Here is a 15,138-nt window from a genome sequence, read left to right on the forward strand (position 1 = left end):
CCCCATGCTCAGCAAATTCCCTTAGATTAGTCCACATGATAAACGATAAAATGGTTCATGTCATGAGTGCTGGCCTGTACAATAACACTACACAAGCATTGGTTTTGGCTGTACAAATCTGGTCATGATCTCTTAAGAGGGTAAAATGAGCAGTAATTGGATTCAAGAGAGAAAATCTAAAATGCATTAGGGACTATTTTCAGGGTGTTGGTGTGAGTGCACATGTGTGTGTTGGGCGTGCATGCACAGAGATTGGCAAGCCTCAGACCGAACTCAGTAGGATATGCTGAGAGGCTGAAATGCTGACCATCAGCCCTGTCTGTGTTGTTTGACCAGCGTGGCTCTGAAACGGAGATGGGTAGAAGAAACGTTGCTATACTGTTACCGTCAAGGCATCTGCAGACGCATGGGCAGCCCCGTTAAAGAAATCTCCAGAATGTTTGGTGCGCGGTGGTGTTATTCAGTGGCTGATCCGTCCTGACCATGTTCTGACATGTCATGGCTGAATTTGATCCAGTTGACTGCTCCCGGTTAAAGCCTTTAATGGCGACGCTTCTGCCAAAACCGGAATTCATCCATGTGGTGTTCTCATCCATCTCATCCATCCATCTCTATGGCTACCACTCACTCTTTTGATCTTTCCCACCAGGTGGCACAGAAGGTCCTGAAAAATGCCAAGATGGCCTGCAGCCGGTTGGGTCATTACAGGATGCCGTTTGCATGGGCTGCCAGGTACCGTCTGGGGACTGATCTAACCCGAACTGATGTTTCTGTTGTATAAGCCCATGTCCAAACGCATTACCCTACATGATATCAATACATTATTTGAGAAACTCTTTTCATTTAAAAAAAAAAATCTGCTAAATGCTTAAATAGCGTTTGCTACATATGGCATCACTTGAAAGGAACAAATAAAATGCAATAGTAGCACCAAGATTATTCCCAGGCACAATAATTTCCGGTCTGTTTTTTGTCTTTTCTGACACTGGTAAAAATATTACACATCAATGAGTTGTAGAAACAAGCACCCAGTATCCATGGTGCCTGGAAAGAGAAGAAAGGTGTCACAGGATACGGTGTGACTTTCCAAAGGGAAATACTGCGTACTCCGCTCCTGTTAGCGATCAGCTCATGCAGGAAGTGTGAGAGCGCTGAAGGCCTAGATTAGACTGGTGGAAAAACCCTGACAGGAACATCAGCAGAGCTTTGTAAAGTGAACCACTGCTAACCATAGCTGTTTTTATTTGTCTGCTTTTCCTCCCAGGCCTCTATTCAAAGATGCATCGGGGACACTGGACAAAAGTGCTAGATTCTCTGCCATCTATAGACAGGACAGCAACAAGCTGTCCAGTGATGACATGTTCAAACTGCTGGCTGACTTCAGAAAGTAAGTAATTTAACTTCAACTGCTGTCTGTGCTAACTATGGTTTATTCTAGAAGCACATCTTACCATATGGATAATATTGAATTGAATCATGCTTAGTCTGAATGATTTAAGTGGTAAAACCACAGGGAAGCTGAGTCCCAAATACAGCGCTCTTGGCTAAATAGACTAGATTGAGAGATTCCCTTTGACAATGAAAGCCTGTGCCGCAGATGTTTTCTCACCTTTACAAATATTTGGTTCTTCTCTTCAGTTTGACTGTTCACATGGTCCTTTCCAGGCATTTTGCCTGTTTTCCATCATGTCCTCCTAGGTAGATGATAACAAAGGCATTAACCGCTGTTTATTTTTGCTTCTCCTCTTTAGGCCAGAGAAGATGGCCAAGCTCCCTGTAATCTTAGGAAACCTAGACGTTACCATTGACAATGTTGCCCCTGATTTGACAAGTAAGCCCTCCAAAGCCAACACCCATTGGGAACATGAAAGCTTCCCATCATATTGGTCTTCTATCTGTCTGCTTTTTATTTCCTCCTGTCTTTGTAGATTGTGTTACCTCGTCCTACATTCCTGTGAAGACTTTTGAGAGCAGTGAGAAGACCAAAATCTTCTTTGAAGTGGAGGAGTTTGTTCCCTACATAGCCAAGTGCTCCCAGCCCTTCACCACCTACAACAATCACCTCTATGTATATCCGAAGCACCTGAAATACGACAGCCAAAAATCCTTCACAAAGGTATAGTCTCGAACGTTGACTTGACATTTTGCAGTATAATTCAATGTATGAGTGTACATTTATAGCACAGTTACAAATCTGTACATTGCTAAACCTGTCTATTCTGGCGCTACGTCGTTAAAATGAACACATAGTAGTGCAAAGGTACTCGTCATCATGCCTTCTGTATCTGAGGGAAACTCTGCTCAAAACTCTACAGCCGAAACATGTTAGCATCTCCAACTTGGTTGGCTGTGTTCTGTGTGCTTTGCCCTCAGGCTCGAAACATAGCTGTCTGCATCGAGTTCAAGGACTCTGACGAGGAGGATGCTGTCTCGCTCAAAGTAAGCTCGGTCTCATCTTTGCAGAGCCCACAGTGTGGTAGTGGAGGAACAGCCTTCGCTCAGGGAGTAAACACACTTATTATTACCCACAGTGCATCTATGGTCGACCAGGAGGTCCCCTGTTTACCAAAACTGCCTTTGCTGCAGTATTACATCACCAGCACAGCCCAGAGTTTTATGACGAGGTAAGTTGTTGGAACAGGCCAATCCTGACGGCTAGGCTTGATTAATGGACAGAGGATACAGGGCTGCATGTCTATGTGCTGACCCTGAGGGTGTGTGTTTTGATTCCTGTCACACAGTTTAAGATGGAGCTGCCCACCCAGCTCAATGAGAAACACCATCTGCTGTTTACCTTCTATCACATCAGCTGTGACAGCAACAGCAAGGCCAGCACCAAGAAGAGAGACATGGTGGAGACACAAGGTACACACCCAGACCTAGAATACAGACCCATATGTTATAGACCCAGACCTAGAATACAGACCCATATGTTATAGACCCAGACCTAGAATACAGACCCATATGTTATAGACCTAGAATACAGACCCATATGTTATAGACCTAGAATACAGACCCATATGTTATAGACCTAGAATACAGACCCATATGTTATAGACCCAGACCTAGAATACAGACCCATATGTTATAGACCCAGACCTAGAATACAGACCCATATTTTATAGATCCAGACCTAGAACACAGACCCATATGTTATAGACCCAGACCTAGAACACAGACCCATATGTTATAGACCCAGACCTAGAACACAGACCCATATGTAATAGACCCAGACTTAGAATACAGACCCATACAGTACGGATCCAAAAGCTCCTCAATACATTGTTATAGAACAGGTCTCAAGCCATCCAAAGGAATTATATACCCCCCTGTTCTGTTTGCTGATTGGTCTCCCCAGTATAATGTTAGCTGATTTTTGCCTATGCTGAGTCACCGTTGGGTGTGATTATTTCTGTGAGGTTGCTGACAATCCTGTCCCGTCTGTCCCCAGTGGGTTATGCTTGGCTCCCTCTACTGAAAGACGGCCGAGTGATCATGAACGAGAGCCACATCCCTGTGGCTGCCAACCTGGCCGCTGGCTACCTCAGCTGTCAGGAAGGGGTCAGCAAGGTATGGTTCTCCACACAAACACACAGAGACAGAAAAAACACAACACAAACACAATTTTTCCCCACTTCATCACCACAAATCTGAAAAAAACATAATGGGTTTAAAGGAACTGGATTGAAAACCACCCGGTAATTTTATATTAGTCAAATCTGACTTGCAAGTGGTCTTGAAAGAAAGTAGAGGAGGAATGCCTTCTGGGAGCCACAGACTTTGTGTCTAGTGCACGGTCTGTGAATTAGAGATGACTGCAGATAAGGTTTCAATCAGATCTTCTGCTTCACTCCTTTTTCGAGCATTGCATTGGAAGGACCTACAGTACGTTAAATGCCGTTTAAATGTGGGTCGATCTAAAACCTTATCAGTGTGGTAACCACAGTTATTGTGTGTCTTGTAGCAGCATCCTGAAATCAAATGGGTGGATGGAGGCAAACCTCTGTTTAAAGTGTCCACTCACCTGGTGTCCACAGTGTACAGTCAGGTAGGTTTCAGTTGACAGATTAGTTAAGTGACAGAACTTTACGCATATCTTTTCATATTAATGACATCGTCATTTTCTGAACAGATTTCTTTGTTTAACATCTTTTGTTCCTTCTGTAGGATCAACATTTGCACAATTTCTTTGCCCACTGTCAGAGCACAGAGCCAGCAGCCCAGGTGGCAGGGGGAGAGCTGGTCAAGTACCTAAAGGTAAAGGGGAAAACTGTGGCCCCTCTGTCATGAGTGCTGGATGAAAAATGGCACCTGTGTCCCATGTGAGGGTGGTGCAGTTAGCCAGTGTGTCCTGTGGTTGAGGAGTTAGTGATCCAAATGGGTTTTCTTGCCTGGCCATACTCTGGAGACACCTAGTGGTGGCTTGGGCACCAACAAGCTCAATTAAGATAGAAGTTATTTTCCCATCCCTTGTCTCTCTCTTTGTTTCTCTCGCTCACACTTTCTCACTCTTGCTCCATCTCTCTCTCTCTCTCTCTTATCTCCGAGACATGTCGCCCATGATTCCCTCTGCTATCCATCAGGATGTCTAATTTCCTGAGGATGTTTAGAAATGAGTGCTTGTTTAGGCAGGCCTGGATGGGACAATGCTAGCCTAACCCTCAGCTCAGAACCACGGGCACTCCATCCATTGTGGTCCGTCCGTCCCCCATGGACATCAACATGACCACAGCAGTCCACACAATGGTGAGAGGTTCACACAAGGTCAGGTGTAGCAGAGAGACTTTCACTGGCCGGTTGCCTAATGACTTGTCGGGCCGTGGTTGGGTTAGACCCCTGTATGTAGTAGTTCACAGATGCTCTGCTCCGCCTGGCTCCAGGAACTGGTTAATATGTCTGTGATTAACCTGTGCTTTTTTCAGGTGTGTCCTGTTATTCTTCGCTACTTCACTTTCGTTTTAACATAACTCTGTGCTGTTAACGCAGTTAACCCTGTCTGCCAGGCTGAGAGATGATTCGCCAATTACCTGGCCCGGGGTATTTCTTTTCCAACAACAGCCCTGCAACATGGCAATGTGAAAACCCAGCCAATTCTGCTTTAGTAATGCATGATTTTGATTGGACCACACAAACGACTCTAAAATCCCTTTAATATCTGCCCTCTTCTCCCCTCAGAGTCTTCATGCAATGGAGAGTCATGTTATGATCAAGTTCTTGCCCACTACGCTCAACCAGCTGTTTCGCGTGTTGACCAGTGCCACCCATGAGGAGGTGGCGGTCAACGTCACCAGGTCAGCCAGGCTCCCAAATGCCACCTTATCCCCTATGTAGAGCACTGACTTGACCAGGGCCCTCCTTGCAACAGGGTGCCGCATTGATAGACCGCATGACGTCATAAATAAATAAAACCGGTAATGTCACTTTTAACCTGTTGGTTCCACCTTTCAGAGTCATGATTCACATTGTAGCCCAGTGCCATGAAGAGGGGTTGGAGCACTACCTGCGATCGTACGTAAAGGTGAGCTGTGTTGGTGGTCAAGTTAGCGCACGGCGCAGTGTCCTGTTCTGTAGTGGTGGCTGATGTAGTTTTCTCTCTCTGCCTGGCTCAGTATGTGTTTAAGACCGAGCCGTACACATCCGCGACCGCGAGAACAGTGCACGAGGAGCTGGCCAAAGCCATGACTGCAATTCTAAAGCCTTCAACAGACTTCCTCACCAGCAACAAGCTGCTAAAGGTAGTGAATAGTGAGAGTACAGGATTTCTGTCAAAGTCTTTATCTGGGCCTTTTACATCACGTTTGCCTTTGTACTTCTGAAGAAAATGTTGTACTTCTGTGTTATAGTACTCCTGGTATTTCTTCGAAGCCTTAGTGAAGTCCATGGCCCAGTACTTGATTGAGAGTGGTAAAGTCAAGGTAAGTGTTACTAGACACTTGACTAAACAAGATCATTTCTTTTTTTTTATCGGTTGCAGCCACTAATGGGGGTATCCTTGTGGGCCGCCACAGTCCTACCGCAGAATGAAGCCCAGCCATGTCTTGTAACTAACCCCTGCCTCAGTGCTGTCCACAGCACTCTCCCCTAACCAACCATAGGAGCGACTTTCCTCCCTGGCACGTCCCTGTGTAATCAGACCGTTGCTGTAGAAACCAAACGGTGTCTCTCAGGGGTGTCCGTCACTAAACAGAGGAAACTGAGCCTCCATTAAGGGGTCCCCCCCAGCCTGTGATCCTGTGGCTGCTCCCTGGGATGGTCTCTCTGGGATGGTCTCTCTGGGAGAGGCTGTGGCGGGCTCAGAAACACAACCCAAATGTGTTGTTGGAAGTGTGGTCAAAGTGAAATTGCTTTGTATTACTTTCACATGTTGTCCTGTGGGCGCTTCTGTAATTCTATCCCTAAATTCAATAAAAGATCTATTAGAAAGTTATAGCTCTGACAGTGACAGTTATGACCATTAAAACAACAAGCAACTCTGACGTATTTATCCTTTTACAGTTAGAACACCTCTGACCATATTTAGCCTCAGACCTTTAGAACACAACATCGTTGGCCATAAGAGCATCTCTAACCTGAACAACCCATTAACCCCTCTGTCCCTACAAACAACTCTGATTTTAAGAATTCTGACCGAAAAAGTGTTTAAGTGTTTAAATGTGTTTCTCAGCTGTCTAGGAACCAGCGTTTCTCTGCTGGCTTTCACCACACTGTGGAGACACTGGTCAACATGATGATGCCCCACATCACCCAGAAGTACAAAGACAACCTGGACGCAGCCCGGAACGCCAACCACAGCCTGGCAGTCTTCATCAAGGTCAGTTGTGTGCCATTTCATTGGCTAGATGGCACATTTAGTTCTCATAGTTTTTTCCCCGAGTCATACCAATATATTATTAATTTTAAACAGAGGTTAAAAACATGATGAATATTGTTTGGTTCTCTACTGATCTGTTCTCTGGTCAAATCAAATGTCCTCTCTGTGTCCACAGAGATGTTTCACCTTAATGGACAGAGGCTTTGTCTTCAAACAGATCAACAACTACATCCATTGTTTTATGCCCGGGGACCCCAAGGTAGTCATCATAACAGTAATGATTATGAGGAAGTAATTGGAATGTGTTGATGTTTCATCTACCATATCTTAGTAAACATGTGTTGCCGCCATCATGTTTTCAGACTTTGTTTGAGTTCAAGTTTGAGTTTCTGCGTGTCGTATGCAACCACGAGCACTACATCCCCTTGAATCTACCAATGCCTTTTGGAAAAGGGAGAATACAGAGATTCCAAGGTGGGCACATTTCTATCCTTTGGAGAAAGTAAAATGTACTGGTCTTATGAGGAGTTTCTTTTGAACTGAACTATTTTTACAGTAGAAAACTGCGGAACGCTGTCCGCTAAAGTTGAAGGCTTCTGTCTATTTTAATGTGCAACGTGTTTTGGCAGATAGTGGAAGACATTGCCTCTCCAGTAGAATGTCATCAAACTCAATTACAGTACCTGCACTGTCTATGTTTTGATAGGCCAGAGTCACCCGAATGTCCTAAAAAGTACTAGAATATATTCTGTTCTAATGTTATCTCTCTATTCCAGGTGTCTTTGTTTTGAATAGAGCTCATTTGTGTGTTTCCGCTTTGTGTTCCTCTTCTCTCTTTTGCCAATTAGCTTTACTTTCTCCCAACATGGAGTCATACGATACTCCTGTAGGTAGGTGCACGGAGTGCTGCTTGTGTGTCCTGTCAGAAAATAAGACATTGATCCAACCTTTCAGTTATGGTTACATGGGCCAAATAATCTAATTGATCAGCTGAAGTCAATCAGCGACTCAAAAGCACCATTGCATACGATCATGACTAATTCTTTAGTATTTATGATTTACCTTCATACACATAAACTCTAAATTGCCCATGTGCGTGTGAGAAGGTGTGCGCGTGTGTGGAGCTTTATATAATTTTATGACGCAAGCATTGTTAATTTACTATGGTGTTTAGCAGGCTTGGCTAAGGTTTGGATTGTGCGACTCAGATATTTTCAGTCAGATGTTTTCCTTTCTCTTTTTTCCCCCATTTAAAGTCAGGCTGCACAGGTGTTTGAATTTGCATGTAAACTAATTACAAGTTGTATGAAGAAAAAAAAAAAACAGTGGACATTTATAACCTCCATTTCAGTACACATTATGTGTCGCTTCAGTTGTGATTTCATTAGAATTTCTGTAAAGCTATATGTTTTTGTCAATTGTTAACCCATATCAACCGCCTTGCTTACTAACTGAATCTGTTTATTCACTGCCTGGTACCTGACCCCTGTACATTTTGACTGGTAATAACTGGGTTGTACAACTGATTTTGTCCTGTAATATTTAAGATGGTAATCCTTTTCATTCTTTAATCAATTATTATGTACATGAAATGAAAATGATGTAGTAATCCACTGTGCTCTGTAGATTTGCAGCGCGCTAATGGTTGTTTCTCTGAGGGTTTCTTTGAATACTTGGTTGAAACATTTCTCAGCGTTGTAGTTTTGGCGACCTGATTTCAACCTCCATTAGTAATAACGTTTTCATCATCATTCAGACTGAACCAGACTGTTTAAAGTCAGACGTTGTCTCCAATCATTAGCTCAGAGATTATGGTGTGAGGTTCTTTTATATCTTAGCAGATAGTTGCAAAACGTCCCAAACCTTTAAGCCTCGTCCCCTGTTTGCCTTCCTCCCAGATCTTCAGTTGGACTACTCGCTAACAGATGACTTCTGTAAAAACCACTTCCTGGTTGGACTGCTGCTGCGGGAAGTGGGCGCAGCCTTGCAGGAGTTCCGGGAGATCCGGCAGATATCCATCCACGTGCTCAAGAACCTGATGGTCAAGCATACCTTTGATGACCGCTACACATCCAAGGTTAGTCGATCCTCCCTGTCCCTTTGCTCTGGAGACACCTAGACAATTCTGACGAGGCACAATGAAGTGGATTTAATCATACAATCTCTATTCCAGAGCCAGCAGGCTCGGCTGGCCACCCTCTATCTGCCCCTGTTTGGTCTGCTACAGGAGAACGTCCATAGGCTCAATGTGAAGGAAGTGTCCCCATTCCCCATCAACCACTCTAACAATGTAAGACTGCCACCTGGTGGCTGACAACCGCCGCAATTCAAAAACCCACCTGTAAACGCTTGACTGTACTAACGGTTAATTTCCTTTTTAGAATGGGAGAGATGACCCACTCGTTGGTAACTCCATGATAATGACACCCCCCAGGTCCAGTACTTTGTTAGACAACAGTTTACACAAGGACGTGTTCGGAGTCATCTCTGGCACTGGTGAGATTCGCTCTGCTCTCGGCAACGACATTCTAACACGTTACCTCACCTGGCCACAGAGGGACACGCCGAGTTGGTTGTTTTAACCGCGCTCGTGTCTCTTGTGTTCCAGCCTCCCCCCACGCGTCCTCCACCCCCAATATTAACTCTGTCCGCCATGCTGACTCCCGGGGATCTTTAATCAGCACAGACTCTGGAAACAGCCTTCCTGAGAAGAGCATCGACAAGCCCAACTCTCTGGAGAAGGTAGCGATCAAGTAAATCTAACCTAGGCCACTGTATTGGAGTCTTATTTAGAGGTGATGATGATGATGATGATGATGATTTCTAGTAGTGGTAGTATAGTGGTAGTATTGTCTCTCGTCAAATAAATGCAAGCTGAGATCTGTTTGACCAACAGACTGGTCGTAATGACCTAAAGGGATGTGGTGTCCATCGGTCTGTTTAGAACACAGATGTTTCGGCAGGGGATTACCCTTTGCACTGGGCCAGATTTCGGCCTCAGATCAGGTTGATTATGTTTCGTGCATCATTGTATGTAGCTGTCAGACAGACAGGAGAGGTGGAGCATGTGTTATATTCCGGTGACAGGTAGGTGGTTCCTCACCTGTTAATTCTCCCTGTACCGTTGATTCCTCCACCCCCCGCTGCCAGGAGAAAGAGAATTTCAGGCGGAGACACTCTGCCTACGTGCTGCGCTTGTTTTCCGAGCCCGAGGACTCGGCGCTGTCAGGCCACTCCAAACGCGCCACCATGGACTTTTCCCTGCTCAGTGTCCCCAGTGTCTCAGGGCATCATGTCCCACATCACGCCACCACTCCACTCCAAGTACTGATTGACAATACACCTCCACCTACCCCGTCTCTTCCTCTTCCTGTCAGGAGTGTCCCATCCGGGGGGGGGGGGGTGTGTTTTTGTCTTTGCTGAGCTCCTTTCTTTGCCGGGACGATGACACGCAAGGTCATCTCTGGTGACATGAAGTACAAATAGTGTAGGTCTTCATGTGGTCTTCTGTAGCAGAGACACCTCTGGAGCATGCATCCTTCTGGAGCACCTCCCTTTCACATCTCTATCATCTGTGTTGTGTGACTCTTAACTCGGTCTTTAAGAGAGACTCTTCATTCTCTTTGTGACGGTTTGCTCTTGACTATTTTTGTTCAGTTTTCTTTATAAATGATACTGAAGGCCGAAATACACAGACAGAAAGGGAAAGAAATACATGAATAAGTAATATCTGCTTAAATTGAAGACATTATTCAAAAACCATTTGAGCTACTGCCAATTCTACATCTCTTTTATAAAGAGTTAACACAAATCATGGCCTTCCTTAATCAGTTCACTTCTCAGACTTATTTGGGGCAGCTAAGTTTAGCAGCAGCTGTTTCTTTCAGCACCCCGAAGCAAAGACGTGGCTTCATTGTTTCCATGAGGTCGTCCATAGTTAGGAGTTCTGGTCTAGACTAACTCACCGCTGGCAGAGGAAGATGCTGTGTTCTGCCAAACCCACACTCTGTTAGTGCTACTACTACATTGCTTTGTTGGTTCCTGCACCGTTCTGTCTGTCCCGGCTTGGAGAGTTTTTGTGATTTGGCCCGACACCTAGAGTTGATCTATCTCACCCGGATACAAAGCCTTTAAGGGCCAAGGTGACTGACTCCAATAGTTTGGTCATACTGCCTCATCAGAGTCATTGGCTCATCACTAACCCGTAAAGGAGGAATTTGGGATCCGATTTTGCTGTGGCCAAACGCAGCAGCTAGTCTTCCAGACAAAACATAACATGAACAGACAGGTACCGTACGAAGACAGTGATACATATGGTATGCATAACATTTCATGAGGGTGTGATGTGACAGTCAAGCTAATGATGACTGGAGAAAGTATTTCATAATCATATCAGTGTTAAGGTTTTGCTCTAATGAGTGTTTGCTCATTAATTTTCACATTTTATTTATTTGTTCACGGCTTCTTTTTCCTAACTTGCTTGCCGTAAAATAACTCGTACAGCTCCCATACATTAAGTTGAGGTTGACGACTAATGTATTTCAGTCACCACATACAGTAATTGGACAGACAGCACACATCTCCCAATGGCTTCATGCTGTGTATAGAATTGAGCTGTTGAGGACAAGCGTGTGTGTTGTAGTGTTCTCCAACTGATCTCTGATCAGTGTGTCTTGGCCCTTAGAACCAGCCAGCCTCAACTCTGGGGAGCAGCCTGCTTCGTTGCGATAAGCTGGATCAGTCTGAGATTAAGAGCCTGCTCATGTGCTTCCTACACGTCCTCAAGAGCATGTCGGAGGGTAAGACCTCGCCTCCATCATCAACGCCTCATGTACTTTATTTTAGGTTTTAGTCAGAAATCTTTTCTACAACCTTTAGTATCGATTTGATTGATTGATAGTTTCATAAGAACTGAGTCTTCAAAGACAGTAGAGTACATATATTGTTGGGCAATTTTCACAAAACTATTTTAGCAAGTCTGTCTCTAATAGAGTCACAAATCCTTGATGCATTTCCAAATTTCATCTATCATTTTGAGGTCTAAGATGTCTAGTTTTGAAAAGGTTTCGTATTTTAAAAACAAAGTATTTTCACCTCAGATTTTGATTACTATGTGTCCCGTGTGTTTTTGTGTTTAAGGTTTATTATATTGTAGAACATTTTGGTAAAATCCACAGTGTCACATAACAATATATACAGTACATTAAATCAATGAGTAGTAATCTCCGTGATCTAAGAGGATATTTTGTGAAATCTCAGTTTTTGAGAGAACAAACCAGTTTTTGACCAGAATCAATGGGGCTACTATCATAAGTACAACACTAGAACAAAAAGGATGCCAAGTGATACAAAGCCATTAACATCCACTCCTCTTTCAGATGCCCTGTTCACATACTGGAACAAGGCCTCATCTGCAGAGCTTATGGACTTCTTCACACTTGTCGAGTAAGCGATTATTTGACATTCAGCTTGACCACATTGTTACTTCCCTGATGCTACATTTTACCAATTACTGTATAGGTTCCATAAGATAGTCAAACTCAACCTTAAATTTACTATGTAGGTTCCTTGAACCAGTACTTGATCCAACCTTTTTTTATTCACTGTACCAACTAAATCTATAGTTCCACAGAAGTCAAATTTACCTGTGGTCACATGACTCTCGTCAAGTTCACCCAGGCAGGGGCCCTAAAGGAACAACTGACTTCATCATCCTCTAAGAACCACATTGACTGACAACGACGGTCTCACAACCTGTTTTTTTTTCCAGGGTTTGTCTCCACCAATTCAGATACATGGGAAAGAGATACATCGCAAGGTAATGTTGTTGTCAGAATGGTTGAATTAGTAGGAGTATGGAGCTTTTATGGAAAATCTGTAGATAAGACCAATTGTTTGTTGTATTACAGTATTGTTGATAACATTGTGCTGCAAATGTTGATGTACGTGTGAATGTTGGCCAAGCCATTTCAGGTTCATTAAACACTGCATTGTGTTTGATATCTTTGTGTAATATTTTAAGGCGTAAGAATGGATATTGTTTTTCTGGGAACACCTGGGATAATGTAAATGACAATCAGTGACTGATATCTCTAGTGATAGATCTGAAACAGTACTTATCTGTGGTTTGGTTTGGTCAGGATTATTAACACTTTGTGTTTAAATGAAAAGCTCTGGAACACTATAACATACAGTATAAACACACTATAAGCACCACCAAACAGTACGCTCATATTTGTCTTTGGACTCTGGCACACATTCTACTCTCTCTAACCCAACAACACTCTCTCTGTTCTTCTATTCATTTAACTGCTGGCAAGATTAATATAGTTTTTTTTAAAACATGGCTCCCACCCCCTCCTACTTGGGTAAGACAAGAGGTGGAAACTCTATTATACTAAAAGCATGTCTTCTGTTCTCTGATTGAACGTCTCTTTATTTGGAGTATTACCGCCACACAACTTTATTCTGAGCTTTCATGTGTATTTTGTCTCTCTCATTTTCATGTGCATGCATTGGCTTTTGCTGCTGCTAACTGCTGTAATGTTGGTGTAGCAATGTCTGGTAGAATGCATGTAAATCCCGTTTCACCTGATAGCCTCAACTTTTAAGCTTTACTTATCAACACGGAATTAAGACTGTAAGAAAACAGACTATTAATTAATTTGGGTAAACACGCTTACGGGTGCACTTTAGCCCAATTTCAACAAGCACTTTAGCCCAAGTTAAATCTTGTTTACAGACACGTCCACCCAAATGCACAAAAGTCTGGAGACGAGCTTAGCCTGGCAGTCAGCTGACGATTACGAAAATGATCAGTAAATAACTTACTAGTTGAAACCAAAACGTATCTGGCTACCATGCTATGCAGTATTTCCTTAAATTTTGAAATCAGTAGAACAGTAAGGTTTGTGTGATATCCATTCTAACCTGCTTGACTAACCCAGGCCTGGCTGGTAGTGGGCCACTGGTCTAACACTGTCCTGTTTCCTCATCAGGAACCAGGAAGGGGTGGGACCCATAGCACCACATGAGCGGAAGTCTCAGACTCTGCCTGTGTCCCGTAACAGGGCGGGAATGATGCATGCCCGCTTACAGCAGCTCAGCAGCCTGGATAACTCATACACATTTAACCACAGTAAGTGCCCCTGAACATCCAAGGCTCTCTCGCTCCTCAACCGCCAGCCACCTCATGCTCTTTGTCATTGTCGTCATCCTCTTCGTTAGCGTCATGTGTGCCCAAACCCAAGTCTAAAGTCAACCGATTCCAGAGACCTTCGTGGGTTTCTCCGTGGAAGTCGTAGTTTTTGGTGTTCAAAAATGGAAGGGTTTTATCCTTGAGGGACCCCCCCCCCCGGGTCACTTGTCACCGGATATGTGTCAAAGCAATGCTATTTATTTGAGGCCAAGTGCAACTGTGTAACATTACACTGTGTAAGGTTACACTTCACAACAAAACAAAAAAAAGGTTCAGCTCCATAGTAGACGGTAAGTCTGTTGCCTCATTCCCTTTAATGAAGTGAATTTCTTTGTGTTTTCAGTGTAAGAAAGATTTCAAGTGTTCTTGGAATATCTGTAGACCATGGTAAGAATGTATCAGGTGAAAAGCAGGCAGCTTGCAGACTATTTATTATCAGCTGTGTTCATTTGGTGGAATTAAGAGCATGCCATGTTAGCTGAGAATGAGCCCTTTAAAACCCTCATCCCTCTGGATGCTTCATTTCTGTTCCCTTTCTAGTTCATTTCATTATATCCATACCGCTGAGCTCGATTAAACATTATTTCCTTTTAAATGGTTTCATTCATTCTAATGATTACTCTCTGACTGTATTCAACTGATTAATCACAACCGCTGACTCAGAGCTTGTGTTCCAAATGGCATCCTATTCCCTGTATAGTTCCCTGCCATTGAATAGAGCCCTATGGCCCTGGTCAAAAGTAGGCCACTGTACGGGGGATTAGGGTGCGACAGAAGGGGCAGACAGGTGGTCTGTGATTTGAAAGAACTACAGCATGTGTGGTTTGTCCCCTGCAGCCTATAGTCACTCGGATGCTGACGTGTTGAACCAGTCGGTCCTGGAGGCCAACATCGCCACTGAAGTTTGCCTGACTGTGCTGGACACCCTCAGCATCTTCATTATGGGATTCAAGGTACACTCCCGACCAGAACGAACAGCCCTTAGCTTTTATAAAGTAACCACAGCGTTGTGTCATTATTGGTTATACGGGTCGTCGCGGTCAAGCAAAATATCTCCTCAGTCAGTCTCCATCCAATAAAACATAAATGTTTTGAAAACATACAAAATATCGTAAAGTATGATTTTAAT

General features: G+C 43.8%; 1 protein-coding gene across 26 annotated transcripts in view; it reads left to right on the plus strand.

Annotated features, from left to right (window-relative positions):
* Positions 1-15,138, plus strand: part of zmp:0000001200 (dedicator of cytokinesis protein 9) — a 78,754-nt gene that overhangs the window by 55,089 nt on the left and 8,527 nt on the right. For 8 of the 26 annotated variants that reach the window (XM_034286925.1, XM_034286930.1, XM_034286921.1 and 5 more), the window contains exons 14-40: positions 650-732; positions 1,265-1,387; positions 1,752-1,831; positions 1,929-2,116; positions 2,374-2,439; positions 2,532-2,624; positions 2,742-2,865; positions 3,452-3,570; positions 3,965-4,048; positions 4,168-4,257; positions 5,176-5,291; positions 5,449-5,518; positions 5,610-5,735; positions 5,844-5,915; positions 6,665-6,811; positions 6,987-7,070; positions 7,174-7,285; positions 7,660-7,701; positions 8,710-8,888; positions 8,985-9,101; positions 9,193-9,307; positions 9,420-9,553; positions 11,496-11,610; positions 12,190-12,256; positions 12,582-12,629; positions 13,810-13,949; positions 14,847-14,962. In XM_034286925.1, coding sequence (XP_034142816.1) covers positions 650-732; positions 1,265-1,387; positions 1,752-1,831; positions 1,929-2,116; positions 2,374-2,439; positions 2,532-2,624; positions 2,742-2,865; positions 3,452-3,570; positions 3,965-4,048; positions 4,168-4,257; positions 5,176-5,291; positions 5,449-5,518; positions 5,610-5,735; positions 5,844-5,915; positions 6,665-6,811; positions 6,987-7,070; positions 7,174-7,285; positions 7,660-7,701; positions 8,710-8,888; positions 8,985-9,101; positions 9,193-9,307; positions 9,420-9,553; positions 11,496-11,610; positions 12,190-12,256; positions 12,582-12,629; positions 13,810-13,949; positions 14,847-14,962 — 2,850 coding nt within the window. Of the gene's footprint in view, positions 1-649; positions 733-1,264; positions 1,388-1,751; positions 1,832-1,928; positions 2,117-2,373; positions 2,440-2,531; positions 2,625-2,741; positions 2,866-3,451; positions 3,571-3,964; positions 4,049-4,167; positions 4,258-5,175; positions 5,292-5,448; positions 5,519-5,609; positions 5,736-5,843; positions 5,916-6,664; positions 6,812-6,986; positions 7,071-7,173; positions 7,286-7,659; positions 7,702-8,709; positions 8,889-8,984; positions 9,102-9,192; positions 9,308-9,419; positions 9,554-11,495; positions 11,611-12,189; positions 12,257-12,581; positions 12,630-13,809; positions 13,950-14,352; positions 14,397-14,846; positions 14,963-15,138 lie in introns of all 26 variants that reach the window. The other 18 variants (XM_010894912.5, XM_034286924.1, XM_034286933.1 and 15 more) reach the window with 8 other exon arrangements.

This window comes from Esox lucius, chromosome 16 (assembly GCF_011004845.1).
Source record: "Esox lucius isolate fEsoLuc1 chromosome 16, fEsoLuc1.pri, whole genome shotgun sequence".
NCBI lineage: Eukaryota > Metazoa > Chordata > Actinopteri > Esociformes > Esocidae > Esox > Esox lucius.